Source organism: Protopterus annectens, chromosome 3.part0 (assembly GCF_019279795.1).
Source record: "Protopterus annectens isolate FY-2018-M chromosome 3.part0, PAN1.0, whole genome shotgun sequence".
NCBI lineage: Eukaryota > Metazoa > Chordata > Ceratodontiformes > Protopteridae > Protopterus > Protopterus annectens.
The window spans coordinates 1,109,593,873-1,109,617,333 of NC_056731.1; the positions used below are offsets into that span (position 1 = coordinate 1,109,593,873).

A 23,461-nucleotide genomic window follows, 5' to 3' on the forward strand; every position below is an offset into this window, starting at 1 on the left:
TTTTGCAGGCAAAGAAATATTCAAGTATTACCCATACCTGGACAATTGTCTAATTCAGGCAGAAAGCCAGGACATCCTTTTGAATCATCTGGCCTTTGTACAAAGGGTTCTAACTTGTCTGGGGTACACCACAAACGAAAATTAATCACACCTGGTACCCTGTCAACAAATTATATTCCTGGGAGCAAGCTTGAATACAACTTCCCAGATGGCTTACCTCACGCCAGAGAAACAAATTAATTTGACAACCTACTTCAAACAAGTGGCCACAAAAACCCTGCTTATCTGCAAGACAAATACTGCAAGCCTTTGGGGTTCATGGCCTCCTGCATTCTTCTAATTTCATATGCAAGACTGCATATGAGGAAACTACACTGGTATCTAAAAAGCCTATGGTATCAACATTCTCAAGACCTAGAAACGACGATTCCTTTCATATCTTTCCTGCGCCTAGAGTTCCTTTGGTGGGCAGAGGCCTGCCACCAAAACAAGGCACTACCTTTCACACCACCCCCTGCCACCCAAACCCTAACAACAGATGCATCAGACTATGCATGGGGGGCTCACCTGGCAGGGAAGTGCATTCAGGGCAAATGGAACCAAAGTCAAATGCACCTGCATATCAATCAAAAAGAAATGTTAGCTGTACAGAATGCTCCGACAGCCTTCAAGGACCACATTCTTCAAGGACAACTAAAGGTAAAGACGGACAACACCACTGTTATGTGGTACATAAACAGGGGGTACACATTCTTACCCCCTCTGCAGACTAGCCGTGGCATTGTGGAACACAGCTTTGAGCTACCAAGTTAGCCTACAAGCTCAATTCCTGCCAGGAAAATTAAATACACTGGCAGACGGACTAAGCAGGAAACTCGTGGACCCACACAAGTGGAAACTGGAACCAAGAATTTTCAACATGTTGACAAGCAAATGGGGGAGCCCAGATATAGACTTGTTTGCCTCTCCCCAGAACTACTAATTGGACAAATTTTGCAAAAGGACTCCCCACAAACAAGCCTGGAAAGTGGATGCTCTGTCCTTCAACTGGAAAAACCTATCAGTGTATGCCTTCCCCCCCCTCTGCCTCTGCTCTCCAAAGTACTACTAAAAATCGAACAGGACAAACCAAGGATGATTTTGATTGCTCCAGACTGGCCGCGCCAACAATGGTACCTGCGCAGTGTGTCATGGTTATCTCCATGGCACCTGCCCCAGACTCCTTCCCTGCTGTCTCAGCAGGAGAACCAGATTTTGCACCCTCAGCTTCTAACACTGAACCTTGCAGCCTGGCTAATTACTTAAGCTCTCCTTTACCATCCCTCAGCAAACCTGTGATGGATATCATTTTAGAGGCAAGGAGGCCTAGCACTAGAAAATCTTATGCTGAAAAATGGAAAAGATTCTGTGCCTGGAACCAATCTCAAGGGATGAGCACAGCAGCACCCAGTTTACCTCAGATTTTACAATACTTAACTGAGATGCTTCACAAGGGCCTGTCTTTTTTTCCTCCATTAAATTCCACACCTCAGCCATGTCAGCTCATTATAACACAGAACCTCCCCTCTTCTCACATCCACTGCTCAAGCAGTTCCTCAGAGTGGCCAAAAATATGAGACCACCCAGGAGAGCTGCAGCCCCAGCCTGGGACCTTAACTTTGTCTTGGAGAAACCTGCTCTACCTCCTTTCTTGGAAAACAGCTTTTCTTTTAGCAAACACTTCAGCTAGAAGGGTATCCGAATTACAGGCCCTTATGGCAGTGAAGCCTTTCATCATCTTTCATGCGGACAGGGTGTCCCTCAGAACCAATCCATCCTTCATGCCCAAGGTGGCATCCAGTGTGGCTCTTAATCAGTCCATTCATTTGCCAACCTTCTTTCCCAATCCACAGAATAAAGGAGAACGGATACTGCATTCCTTAAGATGTGCACAGACAACTTAGATTCTACTTGGACAGGACTAAACCTCAAAGGAAATCTGAACAACTGCTGGTGGCATTTGCTGCAGGGGCAGGGGGGAAGGCTATTTCAAAGCAAACCATTTCTAAATGGAGAAGCCATTGCATTAATTTCTGCTATAAGCACCATGGAAAATCTATCCCCCAGGGGATCAGACCTCACTCCACCAGGGCTGCATCTACCTCTACAACCTTTCACAGAGGCGTCCCTACCAGGGAGATCCTAGAAGCTGCTACCTGGAGTTCTGTACATACTTTCACCAAACATTATCATTTGCCAATTTTCTCTAAATCCAGAGCTGACTTTGCCACTGCAGTCTTGCAGGGCCTTATAGCTGGCCCTAATGCTACCCAAATTCCTCCTCCCAACCATAGCTTTGGGAATCTAACCAAATGTAATGACTGCAACAGTGAAACACGAAGAACATAGTACAGTTGTGTACACTTACCATAAATGTAGATGTTAGAGTGTATTCACTGTTCCAGCCCCCTAACTTCTTTTGACTATACCTCTACTTTCCTTTACTGTGCTTAAAAGCCTTGTTGGTGTATTTGCTTTTTTGTTGGAGGTATATCTTTGTACTTTTATATTTAATTGCTTCCCATTAGAGGGGCACCTGACCTCTGGGGCAAGAAAAACTGATGTAATGACGTCGGCTGCATGTTTTAAACCCCTGACGTCATGGAAGAAGGGACAGCAACTGACACAGGACCCAAGACTTTGTTAATCGGGCCGACTGAGGGCTACCTGCAAGCAGATAACCCAAATGTAATGACTGCAACAGTGAATACACTTGAACATCTAAATTTATGGTAAGTGTACACAACTGTACTTTTCTTAAGATGTCTAGCATTGAGCAGTAGTACCATCATCTTGGCATTAGAAGAATTTTTTACTTTGATAGGTCTGTTGGTTTGGCACTGTGTAAAAAAGACTGCGTGTGTGCGTGTGGCTAATGCCTTGACCAGTATTTGAAAGCCTAGTGGTGACAGGTGCAGACCATCTCTGGCAAAGCAACGTGGTCTGTCAATTGTTTCATCCCAGACAGACAAATACTGCATCCCCTTGGAATGACACCACTAGCTAAGCCAATTACTGAAGTCAAATCATTTTCTCTTTGTATTATGGTATAATTCTTGGTGAGGGTTGAATACTGCTCAGTGCAAGGCTTATACCTGCCTGCAACACATATTTAGAGTGGTCCATCATGTCTGTCTTCTCAGGTCTCAAGTCATTCACACCCACATGGACAATGACTGAGTCATATTGGTACTTGCGGTTGAGTGACTTGAGTACCTACATGATCTGGCAAATCCTTGCCAGTGACAGGCAACTGACTGTAACCTTCTCTCTATCCAACCTGGTGGAGGGAGGGTATCTGTGTCCCACAATGGAGCCGCCTATCACCAAGATGTATGAATATGTGGCATTTCACCTTAAGGGCTTACTTGTGGAGACACTAATGTGTATTTTTGTGTAGTGGCTGGTGTTGACTTGGTTTCATTTACATGTGGTTTCTGATGACAGCGTACAGGAGGCCTCTGACTTTTTGGTAATTTACTTGTGAGTATCTCCACATATGTGGGTTTATGTGTCTAGACATTATTTAGTGAGGGAAGTGGTGCACATGTGCTGAAAATCTGTTTGTCATTTGATTTGTCAGTATGTGAGAGTCATATCTCAGTTGTAGTGAGCAGTAGTTATAGTGTAATTACATTTCACATACTTTTATTCTTTCAGGATTGAGTGGTTATCTGTATACATAAGACAGTTGCTCTATTGCCTCAGGATACCCACATCCACCAACCTGGCCACAGAGATAGCAAGAAAGTGCCTGTCCATAGTTTGTTTTTTTACTGTGGGTTTAACCAGGAAGAAGAGTGGGTAGATATAAATGGACTGGGATAATGAGGCACAGATGAAAAATTGGTGCTGTACTTCGTAACTGCGGCTGTCCAACAAGGCAATGCTGCTTTGTAAGTAATGCAGATGCTCATAGTGCAGCAGGGGGACTGGGGAAGGTTGCAGTCATAGTTATTCTAAGGGAAATTTTAACTTGAAAACATGTGTGTTTACAGGTTATTGCTGGCAGCCGCTGCATTGAGAGCTGCCTACCGTAAACACTGGGCTTGTGTAGAATCAGAAAAACAAGTTTTACAACAGCCAGGCCTACAGAAAAATCGGGAACAAACACAATAAGCTTTCAGCCAGCAGCCCCCAACTCGGAAAAGTTTGCTACAGCACACTTCTGCCCCAAGAGTGCAGTCAAAAAAACCCTCAATGTAAAAATGCTGGTTTTAGAGCTGAAGTGCAGGGAAAACAGTCTAGATACTACAATTCTGTAAAACTAGCAAACACAATGTAATTTAGTACTATAGCAGCAGTGGAAACAGTTTGAAATTCTACTGCAGTGCAAGAATTATAACAAATTTAACCTCAAAGTTGGCTTTGCTTGACCTAATTATAACCCTCTTAACTACTAACCCTCTACTATTTATAGTAAGCTCTCAGTTAGCCGGCACCCAAGGGGATTGGTAGATGCCATGTAGTTTCCGGTTGCTTGGGGAGTTGCTATTAAAAATAGGCCTGACTAATACTATACCCTATACTGTTTGTCTGGTTTGACTTGTTCTCAGGTTGGTGAGAGTGGAAATTTATCCCTATCTTCCTTTTTAAAACTCTAAAAACATAAGGTACATGTCTGTGTGTGTGTGTGTGTGTGTGGGGGGGGGGGTGCAGAAAGTGCAACACATGAAAAATGTACTGTATTTCTTCAATTTATTTATTTATTTTTTTGTTTGCCAGTTGCTTGAGTTCTGGTTAACTGAGAGTTTATTGTAGTTTGAGTGAGGTTTTATCTTTCTGGAAGTCTCTCTTCCTGATTTTGCCATAACTTTTTCCTTTTGTTTTGGATCCTATTTAATTTGGGATGCCAGCAGGGAGGTTTTTTTTCTTTCTTGGGCTAGTACTGGGCTTACTTCTAGTGGGTATAGCAGGCTGTATGCAGCCATTGACATGATTGTACAGTTTCTTAGAGCAATTCAGCATAGGTTGGGGTTTGGAGGAGCACTGAATTTTCAAAACCAAGAGAAAACTGAGATGAACTAGCACATAAAGCAACAAGTCATCCAAAAAATGTTTGGTACAGCGAGGGCCAGGGACAATCATTGATTTGTTCCTAACATTGTGGTATTATTCCTGGCCCACACCATACTGCACATTGGATTACTTGAAGTATTGAATTTTAACAAACCGTTGCTTAAAAATGGTATTTTGCTTAGGAGTAGTTCCTAACTGTTATGATTTTAATGAGATTATGGAGTTGATTTTGATTTCGAAGAAGACAGCTTTACAGTCGGACCGTATGAGGGAGAACGATACATTGTGTGTGTGTGTGTGGGGGGGGGGGTGTAGCAATCTCCCATATTTGTGAGCATGAAGTTCATTATGTTGAAACCTCTAGTGGGTATATTCACTGTTTGGTCAAGAATGTTTGTATTTATGAAGTCCAGGAATCTGTGCCTATAGATTTGAGGCTGTATAGGATTCCCGCTCTGTAGAGGGGTAATTAGTCTCCCATGAGTAGGATGTTAGTTTGAGTGGTAACTGTCTCCAGTAGGTCATAGTATGCATTGTGACCATCTTAGGACATGGAAGGTGACCTGTAGCTGCCTAGGATATGGTACAGGATTTTGTCTACAGTGATCTGCACATGAAGGAACTCCAGCACGTCATCCTATTTGATCACCCCAGAGATATACTTACTATTGATGTATGTTGACACACTTCGGGTTTATATTATATGAACGAAAGTTCATATAAGTGAACACTCTAATGAGCGAAAATGCCGGACATCGAGATGCGTGTTGTGGGATCGCAGTACAGTGAAGACTGGAGTATTTGCCCTTTCCTCGCTGTAGTGCGATCTTGGAGTTGGTATATATATTTAGCTGGGGGTATGGGGGGGGCGGAGCCCCCCACAATATTGTTTTCGATATCCAGCATTTTTCGTTCATTGAGCATTTGCTTATATGAACGTTCGTTCATATGATATAGACCCAGACACTTCCACCTTTAGCCCTTGTCTGTGCAGCTACTGGTCTAAAAGTGTGGTAGGCACTAAAACTTGTGCTGCCAGAGTACTCTCTACCACTTTAAACTGTGTCTTAATAACTGTACAAATGTCAGTATTATTGAGTGTGAGAAGGGCTTAGAGGGAATGTAGCTTTCTTTTTTAAATTATTTATTTATTTATAAACAACTTGAGATTAATTTGATTTGATTTTGCTATGTCAGTAGATTTATCAGTTTGGCATTGCCTAAAAAGGCACTACGGGGGTGGATAAAGTTTTAGCCAGTATTCGAAAGCCTAGATGGGGAAAGGTGCAGCCCATCTCTGGCAAAGCAACATGATCTGTTAACCATGTCCTTCCAACTGACAAATATTGCATCTCCTCAGTGACACCAGATAAACAGTTGTTGAAATCAGTCATTTTTTTACTCGTATTGTGGCATCATTTTGTTATGGTAATGTACTTTTCCACGGAATGTGACAGTTTGTGGTATTAAATGTTTTCACTGAGTGGTTTTGGGCTTTCTGAGGCATAGCTTTTACAGTGGATGCTCTAGGTGATCTTTGTTGTTTAGGAAGATTGCCTTTAAATGTCTCTGCATACGTTAGTCTAGTATGTGTTATGTGCTCTGTGAGGTGGGTTTTGTGTTTGTGGTTTCAACACCCTGGTGTGCACTTGTATGTGAGAGTTTGGCCTCCAGTGTCATTGTGTAAGTACACCTCTCTCATACTTGGCTTCTTTTAAGGAATAAGTGATTGTCTGTAAACATGAGACAGTTGCTACATTGTCTCAAGATGCCCATATCCACCAAGCTGGTTTAGGAACTTGTGTATCCATACCATCCAGGTCTTTGATTGGTGAACTACAAGGTGGTAGTGTATTGGGTTTAGGAAGCTATTAAGGGTGCTTTGTTGGTGCAGACTAATAAGGGTGCTTTATTGGGACAGTTTGTGCTAAACAGTACTAAATTCTACTAACTTTAATATTTTCACAGTAAAAAATTCTATTAAATCTGTAGGTATTTGCCACTTTATGCCCAACTTGCTACTCTAAGCTACCACAAACCAATTAAACAGCTAGCTGGAAATGCCTTGCTGAAGGCAATTTCAAGACAGTCTTACAGCAGTTAACAGTGAGAGGAAGCGCGCTCATGAAAGCAGGAAAAACATTAGTGATCAAGCAAAATAACTTAAGGAAGTGAGATTTAGCAGTCAGAGGTACTTAACTTTGCCTGGATGTCACTGGATACAAGTAAAGTATTTCTGAAGTACAGCTTAGAACTTCAAGCTTTGCTGAGCACTAGGACAATGAGCAGGAGACGATATGTAGTAAAGGAGGTTTGTTCAAGAGCAATATTGGTTTGCTGGGTGGGCACTCAGCAAAAGTGCTCTCCTTCTGTGAGCTTCGTGGGACTGACTTTCAGTCATCCTCCAAGACTGGGCATTTGTCGTCTGCTGTGGGAAACCTTAGCTGTATTTTTCTGAGGAAAACTTTTTTTTCTGTGGATGTATTATTTTTTATGCTAGGAAAATTATTTTTATGGACTATCACATCTTGTGAAAGAGTTTTATTATGTGAATGCTTGTGTGAAAAAAACTGTAAAATCTGGTTTTCATCTTTTTTGCATATTTTGTAGAAATAGTTTTTTTGAGACTTTGGGGACTGTCATTTGTATTTTCATATCAAAATCCTTATTTTCCTGTCAAAAGGTTTGACAACTATCTTGTGCTCTGCTATCCATTTTTCACGCTTTCTCTGCTAAACTATAGATCGTGTACCAGTCTCAGCAGTTCTTCCTTGTCTCTTGCATGTGAAAAAGAAACTTTCTTAGGAGTCTTTAGGAGTCAGGACTTCACTGCTGATGGGTGATTGTTGTGACAGGGCTTTGTTTGTTGGACCTATCATTGTTGTCTTTTGGTCCCTCTGGTGTAGTTTGTGAAGCCGTTAAGGACAAAGAGTTAGACATATCCTCTGTGGTTATAGGATTGTCTTCTTTGGGCAGGGGAGACCCACGCTTGCCAGTCTCAGAGAAGGCAGCTGGTGAAGTCTTACTGCTTTGTGTGGTTGGGATGTCTGATTCCCAGGATAGTGTCGCTGCTTTGTATCTGTCTTTTTCCAGGGAGTCTCCCAGGAAAAGAAAACAGAAAAATAAAGAACGTTAATGCCTGTTTCTTTATCTATGGACAGGAAAGCATTACTGAGATTTGCTAAGGGATTAGTTTCTGCTTTTAATGTTTTAAATCCCATTCCTTCACTGATTACTAGTAGAAAATGAAACAGAGTTCCCTCAGATTCTGACACATACCCCCAGTCAGAGAACAGAAGGGAAGTGGGGTGATTTTCTTCAGTGTTTAATACTCAAGCTAGAAATTCTGATTCTTTGGAAGCTTTTCTTATTTCTGTCTAGAAATGTCAATCAGAAACATCTTTATTGAATTGTCACTTAAGACGTAGGCAGTCATAAATTTCTGTAAGTGAAGACAAACCATATTGACATATTTTCAATTGCAAACATTAGGCATGACGTATAACCTTCTATACAGTCATTTTCCATCATTGCATAGCTTATTCATTTCTTGCCTTCCCTTAAATCTCATTTATCCTCCAAAATATTATTGTGCATGTACTGTTCCAACAATTCCTATTTTTGTATGTAATTTACTCTTGCACTTTTCTGAAGACATCACTTCCAGTTTTTTTTATCTCTGTTACTATATTCACTTCTTGTATGGTTGGTTTAACTTTGATTTCCATTTTCTAGTAATTTTTTTGTCAGCCCCAAAATTAAACCTAACAAGGCCTTACTATATGTCTAGGTAATTCAGATCCTGTGCCCCAGCTGAAAGTAATATATTCCTTAGTTGCACACATTTGTTCATCCAGTATTTCTGACAGAGTACTCCCTAGGGAATTTTTAAACTCTGCCAACTCATTACATTCCCAGAACCATATGTTCCCAGTTTCTTCCTGATCACATCTCCAACATTTGCTATCTATGTGAGAAAAAAAAATCTTTGGAGTCTGCTTGTGATAAAAAAAAAAAAAAACTATGCAAATACTTCACACAAAATTCATAAACTTTGTAGACTTTGTTGCAAACTCGAGAACCATACATATGTCATCCACTCTTCCCTTGTAAATTGGTTATCCAATCTCTCTTCCCAGTCTTTTCCACCCTCCTCTGATTGATTCTTTGTATATGCCCTATTAATTATTTCTTTTTAACAGCAGTTTTTGTTCTAAATTCAACTAAAAACTCTACCAGAGTAGGTATTTCACTTAGGATTCCCATATCCCTTTTTCTTTGCCTATGCTCCAATATCAGTCCCTGAAGAGGAAGGCAGTCACTAGCCTGCAAACTGAATGTTTACTGTCTGTTTTTCCTCTGTTTTCTGCAAAAAAAAAAATCTTGTTTTCCCGCCTTACTGAACTAGAATAATCCAGTCTTCAGAGTTTGCTGATCTCTGGGCTTTGGCTTGGTTCCTGTGCTATTCCATATCCTTATTTGGATAAAGGAAAGCTTCTTTGTTCACCAGTGGGAGTGGGGAGCACTGAGCAGCCTATTTGTCCCTAGAGCAGTGGTTCCAGCCAGAAACTTGTAGTCTATTGGCCATTTTGGGTCAATTCCTAGCTCTTTTCAACCCCCTGCTATAAAGCCCGCTTTAGCGCGCTTTTGCGTGATTTAGCGTGGAGTTGCCCATACAGCACCATCGGGCAGCGCCGGTTAAACTATTTCTGGCTCCGTAAAGTCTGCTGTTCAATTTTTCCCTTAGAACTTCTCTACTTGCAATCTAAACAGTCTATTCTCTATCTCAAAAGATCAGCGCTTGCTCCTAAAGCATTTTTATATAGGTAAAGTACATATATACTAAACAAAGTACTACATTAGCCTAGAATCCCCTTGAGTACCCATTTCCCTATAGGTCCCTTCTGACTCAGTTACACAGCAAACTTTTTCACTTTTTCTAGCATGTCGAAGGGTCAGTTGCTAGCGTCCTCTCCTGTTCAGCTGGTGAATCTGGGCATCTTGAGGCAATGTTACAATTGCCTCATGTACACAGACAACCCACTCCTTCTCCCACAAAACACAAATACATGTGAGAGATGCAACTATATAGCCAAACTGGAGGCTGAGCTCTCTCAACTCAGGACTGGCAAGACCAGACAGGAGGAGAAGGAAACCACGCACACCACAAACCCAGTTTCACATAGAACTATCACAACTGCAAAACAAACACATAAACACGCAAAGACATACTCGGAGGCACTGATCAAAAATCTACCAAAACTACAGAGGCCTCCAAAGCAGACACCCAAGCAACTGCCACCTCAAGACATAAGACATGCAACACATAGTTCTCAAAGTCAGTGTGCTAAACAGTCACAGCCCTTAAGGCCAAACACAATGCCAGACACACTTGTTATAGGTGACTCCATAGTCAGACACACTGACGTCCCACTCACCAGACTGAACAAGGAAAAGATCACAGTAAGCTGCCTGTCAGGCGCTAGAATCCGCCACATAACACAAGCACTCAGGTCACTCCACAGCAAGTACAAGTATGACTCAGTCATTGTCCATGCCAGTGTGAACGACCTGAGACGTACCTCCCTGGACTACATGAAAAGAGACATAGAGGAGCTCTCGGATTATGTAGCCCAGGCCGGTATGACCTTGACCCTGAGCAGTATCCTACCCTCACCAAGAATTATGCCATAATACAGAGACAAAATGATCAGCTTTAATAATTGGCTTAATTACTGGTGTCATTCTAAGGGGATCCAATGTCTGTCTGCCTGGGATGACATGCTTGACAAGCCACGCTGCTTCGCAAGGGACGGCTTGCACCTGTCACCCCTGGGCTTCCGGATATTGGCAAAGGCTCTTGCCACCCCCATAGTGCCTTTTTTAGGCAAGGCTCAAATGATAAACCTACCGCCCTAGAAAACAAAAATGGAGAAAAACTAAGGGTAATACTGCTCAATGCCAGAAGTCTAAACCTCAAGATGCACACCCTCCAAGCCCTCCTCAGTATGGAGAACATCGATGTCTGTGCTGTGACTGAAACCTGGTTCAAGGCTCCTGAGAGCACCCCAGCACCATCAGGTTATACCTCATATCATGCGTCCGCCCCAAAATCCGGACCGAACCACAAAAGGAGGGGAGTATCCTTATTCATAAAGGATACCCACACCTCCAGGTTAGTGGCAACGCACTAAGCATCGGAGACCATCCAGGTGCAATTAACCATAGGTAAAACTGCCCTACAGTTTGTAGCATGCTACAGACCACCTTCTCAAACTCAGGAAACCCACACAGCCTTCCTGAAGACACTGGAGAGTATGAATGTCTCTCCAAACACCATCATATTGGGTGACTTCAACTACCCAAACATAGACTGGGAACATTACTCAAGCCCCAACACCCTAGCCCAAAGGTTCCTGGAGTTCATAAACTCAAATGCTATGGAACAACTAGTCACCATTCCCACAAGAGGAGAAAATGTACTAGACCTGATCATCACAAACATGGGGACAAAATGCTCCACACCGGAAGTATATCCCTCATTGGTGAGATCAGACCATAAATTAATCTCATTGGAGGTCCACATCCCGCCCCTACCCCCAGCAAAAAAGACCACAGTGAAGAACTTCTCAAAAGCAAATTTCACACTTCTTAAGACTGGAGTGGTATCCTTCAAGGCCCCCGAGCCAGTGGAAACCACAACCCACGCTGCTGAAACCCTTACAAATGCCTTCTACGAGCACCTCCAGGAATGTATGGATCAAGCAATCCCTAATAAAATCAAGACCCTTTCCACCAAAGGCAGGCGCCCGGTCTGGTGGACCCCAGCCATAAACAAACTCTACAACAAGAGGAGAAAGCTACTACATGACAGAGCAAAATCCCTAAAAGGGAAGGCATCCCTGATCAATACTAGCAAAAAACTACGATCACTCATAAAATCATGCAAGGCCAACTTTGAGAGAAAAATCGCTAATGACACAAAAGACAATCATAAGGCCTTCTTTAGCTATGTTAGAAACCTGGGTGGAAACTCCCAGATATGCTCAGAATTAGTCCAAAATGATAAAAAAATCACTGAACCCACAGACATTGCCAACATACTGGCAGACCGGTTCAGTGCAAATTTCTCCTCCCTCCCCAAAAGGAGAAATATCTATCCCACCAGAGTCTAGCCTCCCAAACATCTCAGATGCCCAGGTGAGAGCTGCTCTCTCTAAAGCAAAAACACAGCATCAATGGGACCGGACGGTGTCCCCGGCTGTGTGCTACCTAACTCAATGAGGAACTAAACCCACACATAAGGCTGCTGTTTAATCTTAGCCTTACTACAGGATACGTGCCCAAAGAATGGCGACGGCAACTGTGGTCCCACTCCACAAAGGCGGTGCTTCTACGGACCCTGGAAATTACCGCCCCATAAGCTTGACGAGCCTTGTCTGCAAAGCTATGGAGAGGATCATAATGGAACTCATAAATAAAGACATTGGGGACCTACAGACACTGGATCCTACCCAATTTGGCTTTGTCAAGGGCAGATCCTGCCTCTTGAACTTGGTCGACTTTTGAAACAGTCACTAAGGCCATTGATGAGGGTAAGGCAGTTCACACAGCCTACCTTGACCTAGCAAAAGCGTTCGACACAATACCCCACTCAGGCATCATAGAAAAGCTCACCAGCTTAGATGTAAACCTATATGTCACAAGATGGGTTGCAAACTGGCTCAAGGACAGAACACACAGGGTTAGAGTTGCTGGTGCCATGTCAGACTCTAAGCCGGTCACGTGCGGTGTCCCACAGGGCTCAGTCCTGGGCCCCCTCTTGTTCGGCATTTATTTTTCTGAAGTGCAGGCAAACATAGGGGGATTGTGGCTGACAAAATTTGCAGATGACTGCAAACTGGGCACCATAATTGACACTCCATCAGACACAGACATCTTCTAGAGAGGTCTCATAGAAATGGATAACTGGTGCCAGAGCCATGGCCTTAAGCTAAATGCCAAAAAATGTATAGTCATACCCTTTGGGAAAAACAAGGTAACCCCTAATTACCACATAGGTGGTAATCCATTAAACACGGAAGAAGTTGTCAGGGACCTGGGGGCCCAAGCTGACAGTAACCTCTCTTTTGACACTCACATTGCCAAAGTGGTTAGGAAGACCTTCTACATTGCCCACCTGATCATGAAGGGATTCACATCTAGATCAGGAGAGGTCATTGTACCCCTGTACTCTTCACTTATCAGACCAATGATTGAGTACAATGCCCCATTCGGAATGTACCTTACCCGACACCTGCAGCAGTTGGAAAGACCCCAAAAGTTCCTCACCAAAAGGATAAAGGGGCTCAAATATATGTCATACGATGCCCGACTGAAGAAACTCCAGCTCTATTCAGTCGCATACCGTCTGCTCAGAGGCGATCTGTGCCTGACATACAAGGCCATGTCCAACCCGGAATTAATGGACATGCTCCACCTCAAAAAATCCAAATCCACCAGAGCCACGAGAGCAGGAGACTTAAACCTCAACACGGATATAAATAGGACGTGCTGGAGGGACAGATTCATCACCCAGAGACTCCCTACACTATGGAACAGAATCCCAGTCCATGTGAGGCAGAGCCCCTCACTGACTCTGTTCAAGAGAAATCTTGACGAGTGGATGGGAGATCGTAGGTTTACCCCGGGAATCATCTCTGTGTCACTGCTGGACAGAGGCACAGCAAACTAATGGGTATAGTATTATCATCCTAAGGGGTGGTGAAAGCCACACACACTCTGGCTAGGCTTATAAATGCCCTAGGGCAGATAGCCTAGTATGAACCTATGAACCTATGTCTTCTTGGCCCCATTCCATTCCATTACCTTTCCCTGTCAAGTTGCTGTTTCCAATACTTTTGTTTCCTTGCCAGTTTTCTCCAGTAAATTCCAAACCCCTCTTTCCTATTTACTTATAGTCATCCCTAACACAAAATCTCCTTTCTCCATTCTCATGTTGGCTTAGTTTTTAGTATACTTTCTGCTGCTTTATGAATATAATATTCTGATGGCTGTTGTTGTTCTCCTTAAGGATCTGCATCCAAAATCACACTCTCTCCTTATTTCTTGAATCCCCCACCTCCCTATTTCATCCATCATACCTTTCAACTTTGAATTATAGGTTTCTGCTTGTGTTATGTATATGAGCCTTAACTGTGTAGCTCTGCAATATCTGTTCAAACTAGGTAATCCGAGACTACTTTTTCTATATCCCACTTAATCCTTGCCCTCTTGAGATAAATTCTTTCAAATCTTTATTAATTATTGTACACAACTTCTCTTCTGGTTGGTAAATATGCATGACCTGTATATAAATCTTAAGGGACTAAAACATTTTCACTGTTTGTATCTTACTATCCATATCCAGAAACAAAGCTTCCGGTTTCTCCGTTTTTATAGATCTTTTGTTTAGTCTCTTCCCACATATTCCTTAATTGCCATAACATAATCTATATTCCTACTAAATAATTTATCTTATTGTGTCCCCATAAATGTGGATATTGCTGAACCAGTTCATGTTTGGGTACATAATTTATGGTTATAGCCTTTATGTATTCATTACTTGCAACTCCTTCATCTTCCTACCCAGATTCTTTGAATATCATTGCTCCAAGTTACCCTTTGAAGTTTCTGTATTTTCTGTTTGCCATTTTTTTCTGTGCGCTGCTTTAGTGCCTCTATTCCTTTTCTGCATTCCTGGCACCCCCTGCCAACTTGTATCTTGGGGTATTCGAGTTTGACTCTTGAGGTTTACCTTTCTTCCCCCACTGTAAGGATACGACTAACTTTTAGTACTGTCTTTACCTGCATCACATGAAAAATGAGTTATAGTACATTGCCAACATACATAAAGTAAACTATATATCCCTAGGGACAAATCTGTATGTCACACTTCAAGCACTGAACTGTCTTATTCTGTGTTAACAGCATCAGAATTTTGTTCAGTCTTATAGAGTCATTTGCTGGCTGATTTGGTTGGTCCACCTATATTATGATGTTTTGGCCTCTACTTTGGGAGTTAACAGGATCAGAGGTTAAAGTGCAGTGCTTGAAGTAAACTGTATAGCTTTGCCTCATAAAGAATTAGATGTTGCTCGTTTGGGATAACTTATACTTGATGAGGACTAACTGGACAAAGTTTCATTCTTCACCTGCTGATCTGAAACTCACAGAGCACATAAATCCCTGCTGGTACAGGTTCTGTTTGCACGGCAGCAGTTATTCACTACCTGTGGTGTTTTCAGTTCTGTATGGGATGTAGTTATTGCATTTATGTAAAGGGATGTGTAGGAAAGAACCCAGATAAGGGGTACAGGGATGTACAACTTCTGCTGGTTGTGCTACGTTGAATCATTTCTGTGGTGGTTTATCTTTTCTCCGTGGTTAAGATCTTGCTGATAGTTTAAGTAGGACAGGGGCAGTCACACAGGGGGTGCTGGCGAGCATGGCTCCTCTAATAATGCTTTTTTTTTCAGTGAGTTAAAGCTTCTTTATAAACCATATAAAATAGTTTTGTATATGATTTATAAAATGATGTACAAAAACTCTTCCACTTGTGTGTAAACAAATCTTTCTCTAAATCTTTTAACAGTAATAATGGAGTGAGACAAGGATTCCCTCTCTCACCATATCTGTTTAACTTGTATATTGAGCTACTTTTTCTTTAATTCAAATTTCATGCTATAATATCCCATCCTGTTTTGGTCATAATATTCCACTAACAGTATTTGTTGATGATGTCAACATATATTTTGCTACCCCTAATACTCAACACCCAAAAATCAACAACATTCACTAATTTTCTTTAGTTTCTAGTTAAAAATTGAATGTTTACATCATCAGTTTTTATATTTGACCCAAACTATACATTATTTGATTATGACAAAATTCAGAGGATTAAAATAAAGCAAAGCTACTGTTATTTAGGAATAACATTTGATCAAGAGTATAAATATAACTTAAGATTTGATATTGAGAATTGTTGGTCCAGAGTGCACAGTTATCTTCAGAGATGGGCAAAATGCAGTTCTGTTTTCTTTCCAAAGTCACACCTAACTAAGACTTAATATTTTTCATAGAATTCTCTTCCATGTTAGAGCAATAACTCAATCCATTCCTTTGAAATTCTTTAAAACTATGGGATCAGTTTTAATAACATTTCTTTGGCCCTTGAAATCTGTATTGTTAGAGACTCAACTTTCTAAAAATAAATAAATAAATACAAAAAAAGAAAAAAACAGTGGCTTGGCATTACTACATTTTGAACTTTATCTTGTATAGCTCCTATATATCCAGACAGTTGTCAGCTGTCAATGTGAAACCCAGCAAAAACACATGGAAACTGTGTTGGATGTTTTTTGGCATACAGTTAAATCATACCCATGCAATCCTTCCTCATTACCTTTTTTAAAAATAGATCTGGTATTAAAGTGTATTGGCCATGTTCTGAAGCAAGTGTAAGTAACAAACCTTTGAAGGTGGGTATTACTGCCTTACCATATACAGAACCAAATGATATAGCTTTTGATGCAGAAAGTGCATTGCTTTTGCAGTTTCCTTTGTTGATGAGGACACCCCCCTGGATTTTTTTCTTCTCAGAGGTGGAAAATGTCTTCCATAACATCATGAAAGACCAAACCCACAATGCCTCACTTCCTAAGTTAATGTACAGACTTCTGGGAGTTCATGCTAAAAACACTATTATCTTTCTTGCTTCCTAGAAAGTTCATTTATCAACTAGTTCTTGCAGGTGGAACACCTCTCTATGAAAATTAACAATGCTTATGTAGCAATCAAACCACAGTGTAAGCAAGCATCTCCTCCTCCAAATAGGTAAGCTGTTGCAGCTTGCCCACACACATTGCAGTCAATGATGTTATTTTCCTGGTGAAGTACTAGAAAAACTACAGTGAAACTAAAAAAAAAATCAATGACACTGTTATCTAATTTTTTCAAAGTCACTTGTAACTGTTAGATGAGGAATGTAATGGGAAATGAAAGTAGGTGTAAAACAAAGATGCTTCTGAAAGTGACTTATACCCTTTTATGAATATGAAAATACATAAGTTCTTTACAAATAAAATAATTTCAAAGACTTATGAAATGGGTTAGTGGTAAATAATCTGCCAAAACTTTTGAAACGGTTAGTTCAAGCAATTGACAAAATCCAAACTTCATGCTTAGCTATCAAATGTTTGATTTTGCCAACTTTCCAAGGTTAAAAAAACAAAACTGTGGGATTTTGTCTCTTGTTCCGACTTACTAGAACAGATGAGGATAAAATATGGGTTTACTGAAATGGCATTTATTAGTAGTAAATCAAATACTAAAAATGAAACCTGATTATTCGCACCAATCTGCACCAAAAATTCCTAAATTATATATTATTAAATGCCCTGATTTAAAATAAAGCCTTATCTGAAGGTTATAAATTAGCTTTAAATTGTAAATATACACGATTACTTATTTTCTAAACTGTGGTCCTCTTAAAACACCAGACTTAATAGTAATTGTATTCTAGAGTCAATAATTATTAGTATGAAGTGCATTCCTTTTAAAAATGTTATATGTTCATTTTATGTTTTAAAAATGCTCACCTGTAAAAAGGCAAAATTATTTTAATTCGTAACTGCTTGAGTTGTGTAATGCTACAAACGTGGATATTTTTTCATAATTTTTGCTTTTGTAAGTCTTATAATAGTTGAAATCCTAGAATTCGTAAATTTCCTAGAGTTTAAAAAAGAAATGCCTTGGCAATTGGTGATTTTACACCTTCTACCTGCAAAGGTACACAGAGAAAACATGTTTATTCTTATTTGTTTCTCTTTACTCACATTATATATTGCCTACAAATGATTAAGCCTAAATTCTGTGAATTCGACATTTTGTAAGAAACACATGTAAATGTTTGAAATTGTTTCCACTTTTCACTTTGGCAATGACAAGAACACTAAACAGTGATGGATACTGTTGGATATAGTTCGTAGATGCCAATTCATAGATTAGTACTAGGCTAGCTCTCCTTGTGGACCATTTTAAGCCTAGCCAATTTCCTCATTTGAGAATCAAACCCTGCACCTTGTGTTTGTAAGGTAAACACCTTAACCATCATGCCAAACTCCCACCTATTTTACCTTGATAAGTAATCCATAATTAATAGTTTATATATGATTATATATTTTTATTGCTCAACTCTCTTTTACCACTTAGAAGTTTTCTCTCTCTCTTACATTTATTAGCTGTTGGAATTTGTACAGATGTCTCCTTCTTCTTTCGGCTGCACCTGTTAGGGGTCGCCACAGCAGATCAACTGTTTCCATTTCTTCCTGTCCTCTGCATCTTGCTCTGTCACACCAAACACCTGCATGTCCTCTCTCACCAAATCCATAAACCTTATCTTAGGCCTCCCTCTTTTCCTGTTACCTGGCAGGTTCATCCTTGGCATCTTTTTTCCCCAATATACTCTGCATCCCTCCTCAGCACATGTCCAAACCAACGTAATTTTGCCTCTCTGGCTTTGTCTCCAAACCTTCCAACCTGGGCTGACCCTCTAATATACTTATTAGTAATCCTGTCCATCCTTGTCACACCCAGTAAAAATCTTAACATCTTCAACTCTGCCATGTCAAGCTCTGACTCCTGCCTTTTTGTCACTGCCACTGTCTCCAACCCATATAACATAGCTGGTCTCACTACCCTCTTGTAGACCTTTCCCTTTCACTCTTACTGGTACTTGTCTGTCACAAATCACTCCTGACACTCTTCTCCACCCACTCCATCCTGCCTCTGTACTCTCTTCTTCACCTCTCTTCCACACTCACCACTACTCTGAACTGTTGATCGCAAGTACTTAAACTCATCCACCTTCACCACCTCTGCTCCCTGCATCCTCACCATTCCTCTATCCTCTCTCTCATTCACACACATATATTCTTTCTTAGTCCTGCTGATCTTCATTCCACTTCTCTCTAGAGCACATCTCCACCTCTCCAGGGTCTCCTCCACCTGTTCCCTACTCTCACTACATATCACAATGTCATCTTCAAATATCATAGTCCATGGGGACTCCTGTCTGATCTCGTCTGTCATGTCAACCTGTCCATCATCATTGCAAATAAGAAAGGGCTCAGAGCTGATCCTTGATGTTATCCCACCTCCACCTTAAACGCATCCGTCACTCCCACCGCAGACCTCACCACTGTCACACCACCCTCGTACATATCCTGTACCACTCTTACATACTTCTCTGACACTCCCGACTTCCTCATACAATACCAAAACTCCTGACTAGGCACCCTGTCGTATGCCTTCTCTAAATCCACAAAGACGCAATGCAACTCCTTCTGACCTTCTCTGTACTTCTCCATCAACACTCGCAGAGCAAACATCGCATTTGTAGTGCGCTTTCCTGGCATGAAACCATACTGCTGATCACTAATCATCACCTCCCTTCTTAACCTAGCTTCCACTACTCTTTCCCATAACTTCATGCTGTGACTGATCAGTTTAATCGCTCTGTAGTTACTACAGCTCTGCACATCATCCTTATTCTTAAAAATCAGTACCAAAACACTTTTTCTCCATTCCTCAGGCATTCTATCACTTTCCAAGATTTCATTAAACAATCTGGTTAAAAACTCCACTGCCATTTCACCTAAACACCTCCATGCTTCCACAGGTATGTCATCTGGACCAACAGCCTTTCCGTTCTTCATACTCTTCATAGCTATCCTTACTTCCTCCTTGCTAATCCACTGCACTTCATGATTCACTATCCACACATCATCCAACCTTCTCTCCCTCTCATTCTCTTCATTCATCAACCCCTCAAAGTACTCTTTCCATCTGATCAACATACTCTCCTCGCTTGAGAGTACGTTTCCCTCATTATCCTTTATCACCCTTACCTGCTGCACATCTTTACTAGCTCGGTCCCTCTGTCTAGTCAATCGGTACAGGTCCTTTTCTCCCTCCTTGGTGTCCAACCTTTTATACAACTCTTCATACGCCTTATCCTTAGCCTTCGCCACCTCTCTCTTTGCCATGCACCTCATCTCCTTATACTCTTGTCTACTTTCTTCATCTCTTTGACAATCCCACTTCTTCTTCGCCAATCTCTTTCTCTGTATACTCTCCTGTACTTCTTCATTCCACCACCAGGTCTCCTTGTCCTCCTTCCTCTTTCCAGATGTCACACCAAGCACCTTTCTAGCCATCTCTCTTACTAGCTCTGCTGTAGTTACCCAGATATTCGGCAACTCTTTGTACAGATTTGTACAGATGTCTCAATGGATTAAAATGTTACTTCACTAATGTGACAAATTTCTTGGTTGTGTAAATGTACATAGTGTGGTAGGATTATAGGACTGTTGATTGTAGTATTTCACTGATTGTTGTTTCATGTTGTGTGTTAATTGATTGTTGGTGTTGATTCTTAAATTAATAAATGTATTTTTAAAAAAGTGAGTTGAAGCTTCAGCATTTTTTCCATTGCCCAGATGTCATAAACATGTTTCTTTCCTAGTGGTTTTTTTTTTTTTTTTTTTTGGAGAGGGAGGCATTAACCTTTCAAGTGATATTTTTTTTTATCCAGTTGCCTGTCATCTTTCCAGAGTATTTGCAGACAACTCACCACCATATCTACAACAGAGCTGCACTTTCTGCCCACATTCTTAGTGGAAAACTGAACACTTGCTGTAGCTTTTAAATCATTGGGGGTCTTTGCATACATGCATAACATGAAGGTTGTGGCAGTCAGTCTTCAGGACACTACAGTGTACATTCTTAGAACAGTATGAAATTATGAGATCCTTCCTATCTTGACTACCATGAAGTTGCTGTTTAGTTTGGCAGCTGATAGAAGTTGCATGCAGTTGTAATAATGTCACAGATGCACAACACAGGATATACTGTGGCTGGGTCATGGTATGATTTTTAAAGTACTGGTTACTGGTGACTGCACCCCATTTAGTGACAGTACTCTGCTGATGAATTAAAATTTCTTGTTTTGTTACCAGGACTTTTCATATTCAGCATGCCCGTAGACCTCCACTTCTTGGCAGTGGACCACATGTCCAGAATGCTCCAGTTGTCCCAGCTGCACCAGTTGTGCCAGATGCTTCAGATATGCAGACATCTCAGTATTTACATTATTACCAACACTACTTAAACTACTTCTCTCAGTGGAGGTATAATCAACCCTATGGATATAATAACTCTTCCGAATACTGGACTGCAGGGAGCTCTTCCACATTGCCTGTTTCTTCAGCAACTTCAGCTGTTCCTTCAATGACACATTCTACGTCTGAGATAAGTACTGCTGAAATGCGAAATGCTGCTACAGCACGTTATGCTGCAACAGTACTAAATGGTGCTTCTTTAAGAAAAACTGCTGCAGCTGAAAACTGTGCATCTTTGGAGTGTACTGCAACAGCAACCTCTAGTACAGCGACTTCTACAGCTTTAACTTCTTCATCTTCTACATTAGGAGAGGCTTCATCTGTGGAAGTAACATTACAGGTGTGTGTTTCTGTGTTCCTCATTACATGTTAACTTGTAGTGTTACAGGGAAGCATTTATGTGTTCCACATTACAAGTTGTTAAAATTCTTGGAACATTGCAGGCATTAATTTGTGTATTAAGTATTATGTCACAAATTGTTAAAAACTATCAGCAACACGAGTGTGCATTTGTCTTCCATGTTACACACCTTGTACTACTGCTACTTTTAACAAACTGTATTTGTATTCTGTATTACATTATAGTTTGTTAAAAACTGTTTGATGGAGAAACATATTTATCTCAGAAAGATGTCAGCTTGCACAATAACCTGGGGTGTATATTTCCTGTCTTTTAAGGCAGGCCAGTAGCTTTAAATGCTGCATTTTTGTTGCACTGTAGTAGTAATGCACTAGTAATCATTTTGGATGCTTTGTTGGCCTTGATCACATTAACTATGCATGAATTTCTGATGCAGTGATCCAGCTCCATGGTTACCTCAGAAGTAATATTGTACAATATATCCTTTGGCATCATGCATTTTTTTTCTGGTAAAATACTTTTGTTTGCAGCTGTATACAAGTTAAAAATTTCTAAGAGCTATTCTTTTTAAACTACAATTTCAGATTTGTTTTTTATGTTATTTGTAGTTCAGCTGCAGGTAATCCATAGCCTTTTTAACTTGAAAAATGTGTTGCAATCTCACTCCCTTTCAGCTGTTTGTTTTTGTCTCAGGTAGCAGAATAGCAAGGAAATTATAGATGTTCTTCGTGTTTCACTGTTGCAGTCATCACATTTTGGTTATCCCTGCCAGGGTATCCCTCGGCCGGCCCGAATACCAGAGACTTAGTATTTCTGTGTTGGTTGCTGTCACTTGAGGACTGACGTCAGGTCGTCAGTGGTATAAAATAAGGCAGCCGATGCCATCACATCAGTCTTTCTTGCTGTGGAGCTTGAAGTAGTTCGCATGAGTGCCGGTCGGCCTCTACTTGAATTTTCATTTCTGAATTGAAGTTGGAGTCTTCTAATGCTAAGTACCCCGCTGGGGATCCTTTTTTTTTTTTTTTGCACTAACCAATGTCATAAAAAGTTAATAATTTTCTCGCCTGTGGAAAGCAAATACCACACAGAGACCTCCACTCTTACTACATCACTTGCCTAGGCCCAGACCACGATGTTCCCCATTGCCTCTCCTGTGCTTTGTTTTAACCCTAGAACTATCCGTCGTTGGGCCCTTATTGTAGCCAGATATTTTCATTTGCAATCCTCAAATTCCGATATGACTTCAGTAAGCCATCCAACAGCAGGTCCAAACCTTCCGATGATGCTTCCGTTATGCTAGTTTTCAGTCCTCTGGTACTCAGTGAGGCGCTTTTGCAGCTCCTGATGCCCGCTTCAGTTGATTCGCAGGCCGCTACCGAGACCCTTTCTGAGTTCAATATGCTGCAAAACTCTTCTTCGTCTAAGGATCCTGCGGTTGTCTGTACCTTGGATGGGTCCGGAGCCATTGTGCAGGCATCTGCTTCCGAGGAAGTCCTTCGCACCTCCAAATCTCAATACAAACTGACGTCTTCTTTCGCGACTACTGTTCTTTTGAAAACAACCAATTTCTTTAGGCCCAGGGTTCGAATCACACCCAAGAAACCGACTACCCACTCTCAGGTGCCTGCTACCCTGCCTCACTCTCAAATGCTTAAAATGGCAGAAGACCTTATGCTGATCAGGGGAAGCCAAGCTACCCCTTCAAAAAGAAAGGCATCTGTTCCCAGTAGTTTTGTCTGAACAAGAGTCAGGTGGATCTGCTGCATCTGACTATGAAGACATGCAACCCCTCTCCACTTATGAGGATTCTGTTGCAGAGGAA

General features: G+C 41.1%; 1 protein-coding gene across 2 annotated transcripts in view; it reads left to right on the forward strand.

Annotated features, from left to right (window-relative positions):
• The window catches only part of LOC122796674 (tRNA selenocysteine 1-associated protein 1-like), a 710,917-nt gene that overhangs the window by 387,374 nt on the left and 300,082 nt on the right, over positions 1-23,461 (forward strand). For both annotated transcript variants that reach the window (XM_044065349.1, XM_044065348.1), the window contains exon 5: positions 21,117-21,618. In XM_044065349.1, the coding sequence (XP_043921284.1) occupies positions 21,117-21,618 (502 nt within the window). The remainder of the gene's footprint in view (positions 1-21,116; positions 21,619-23,461) is intronic.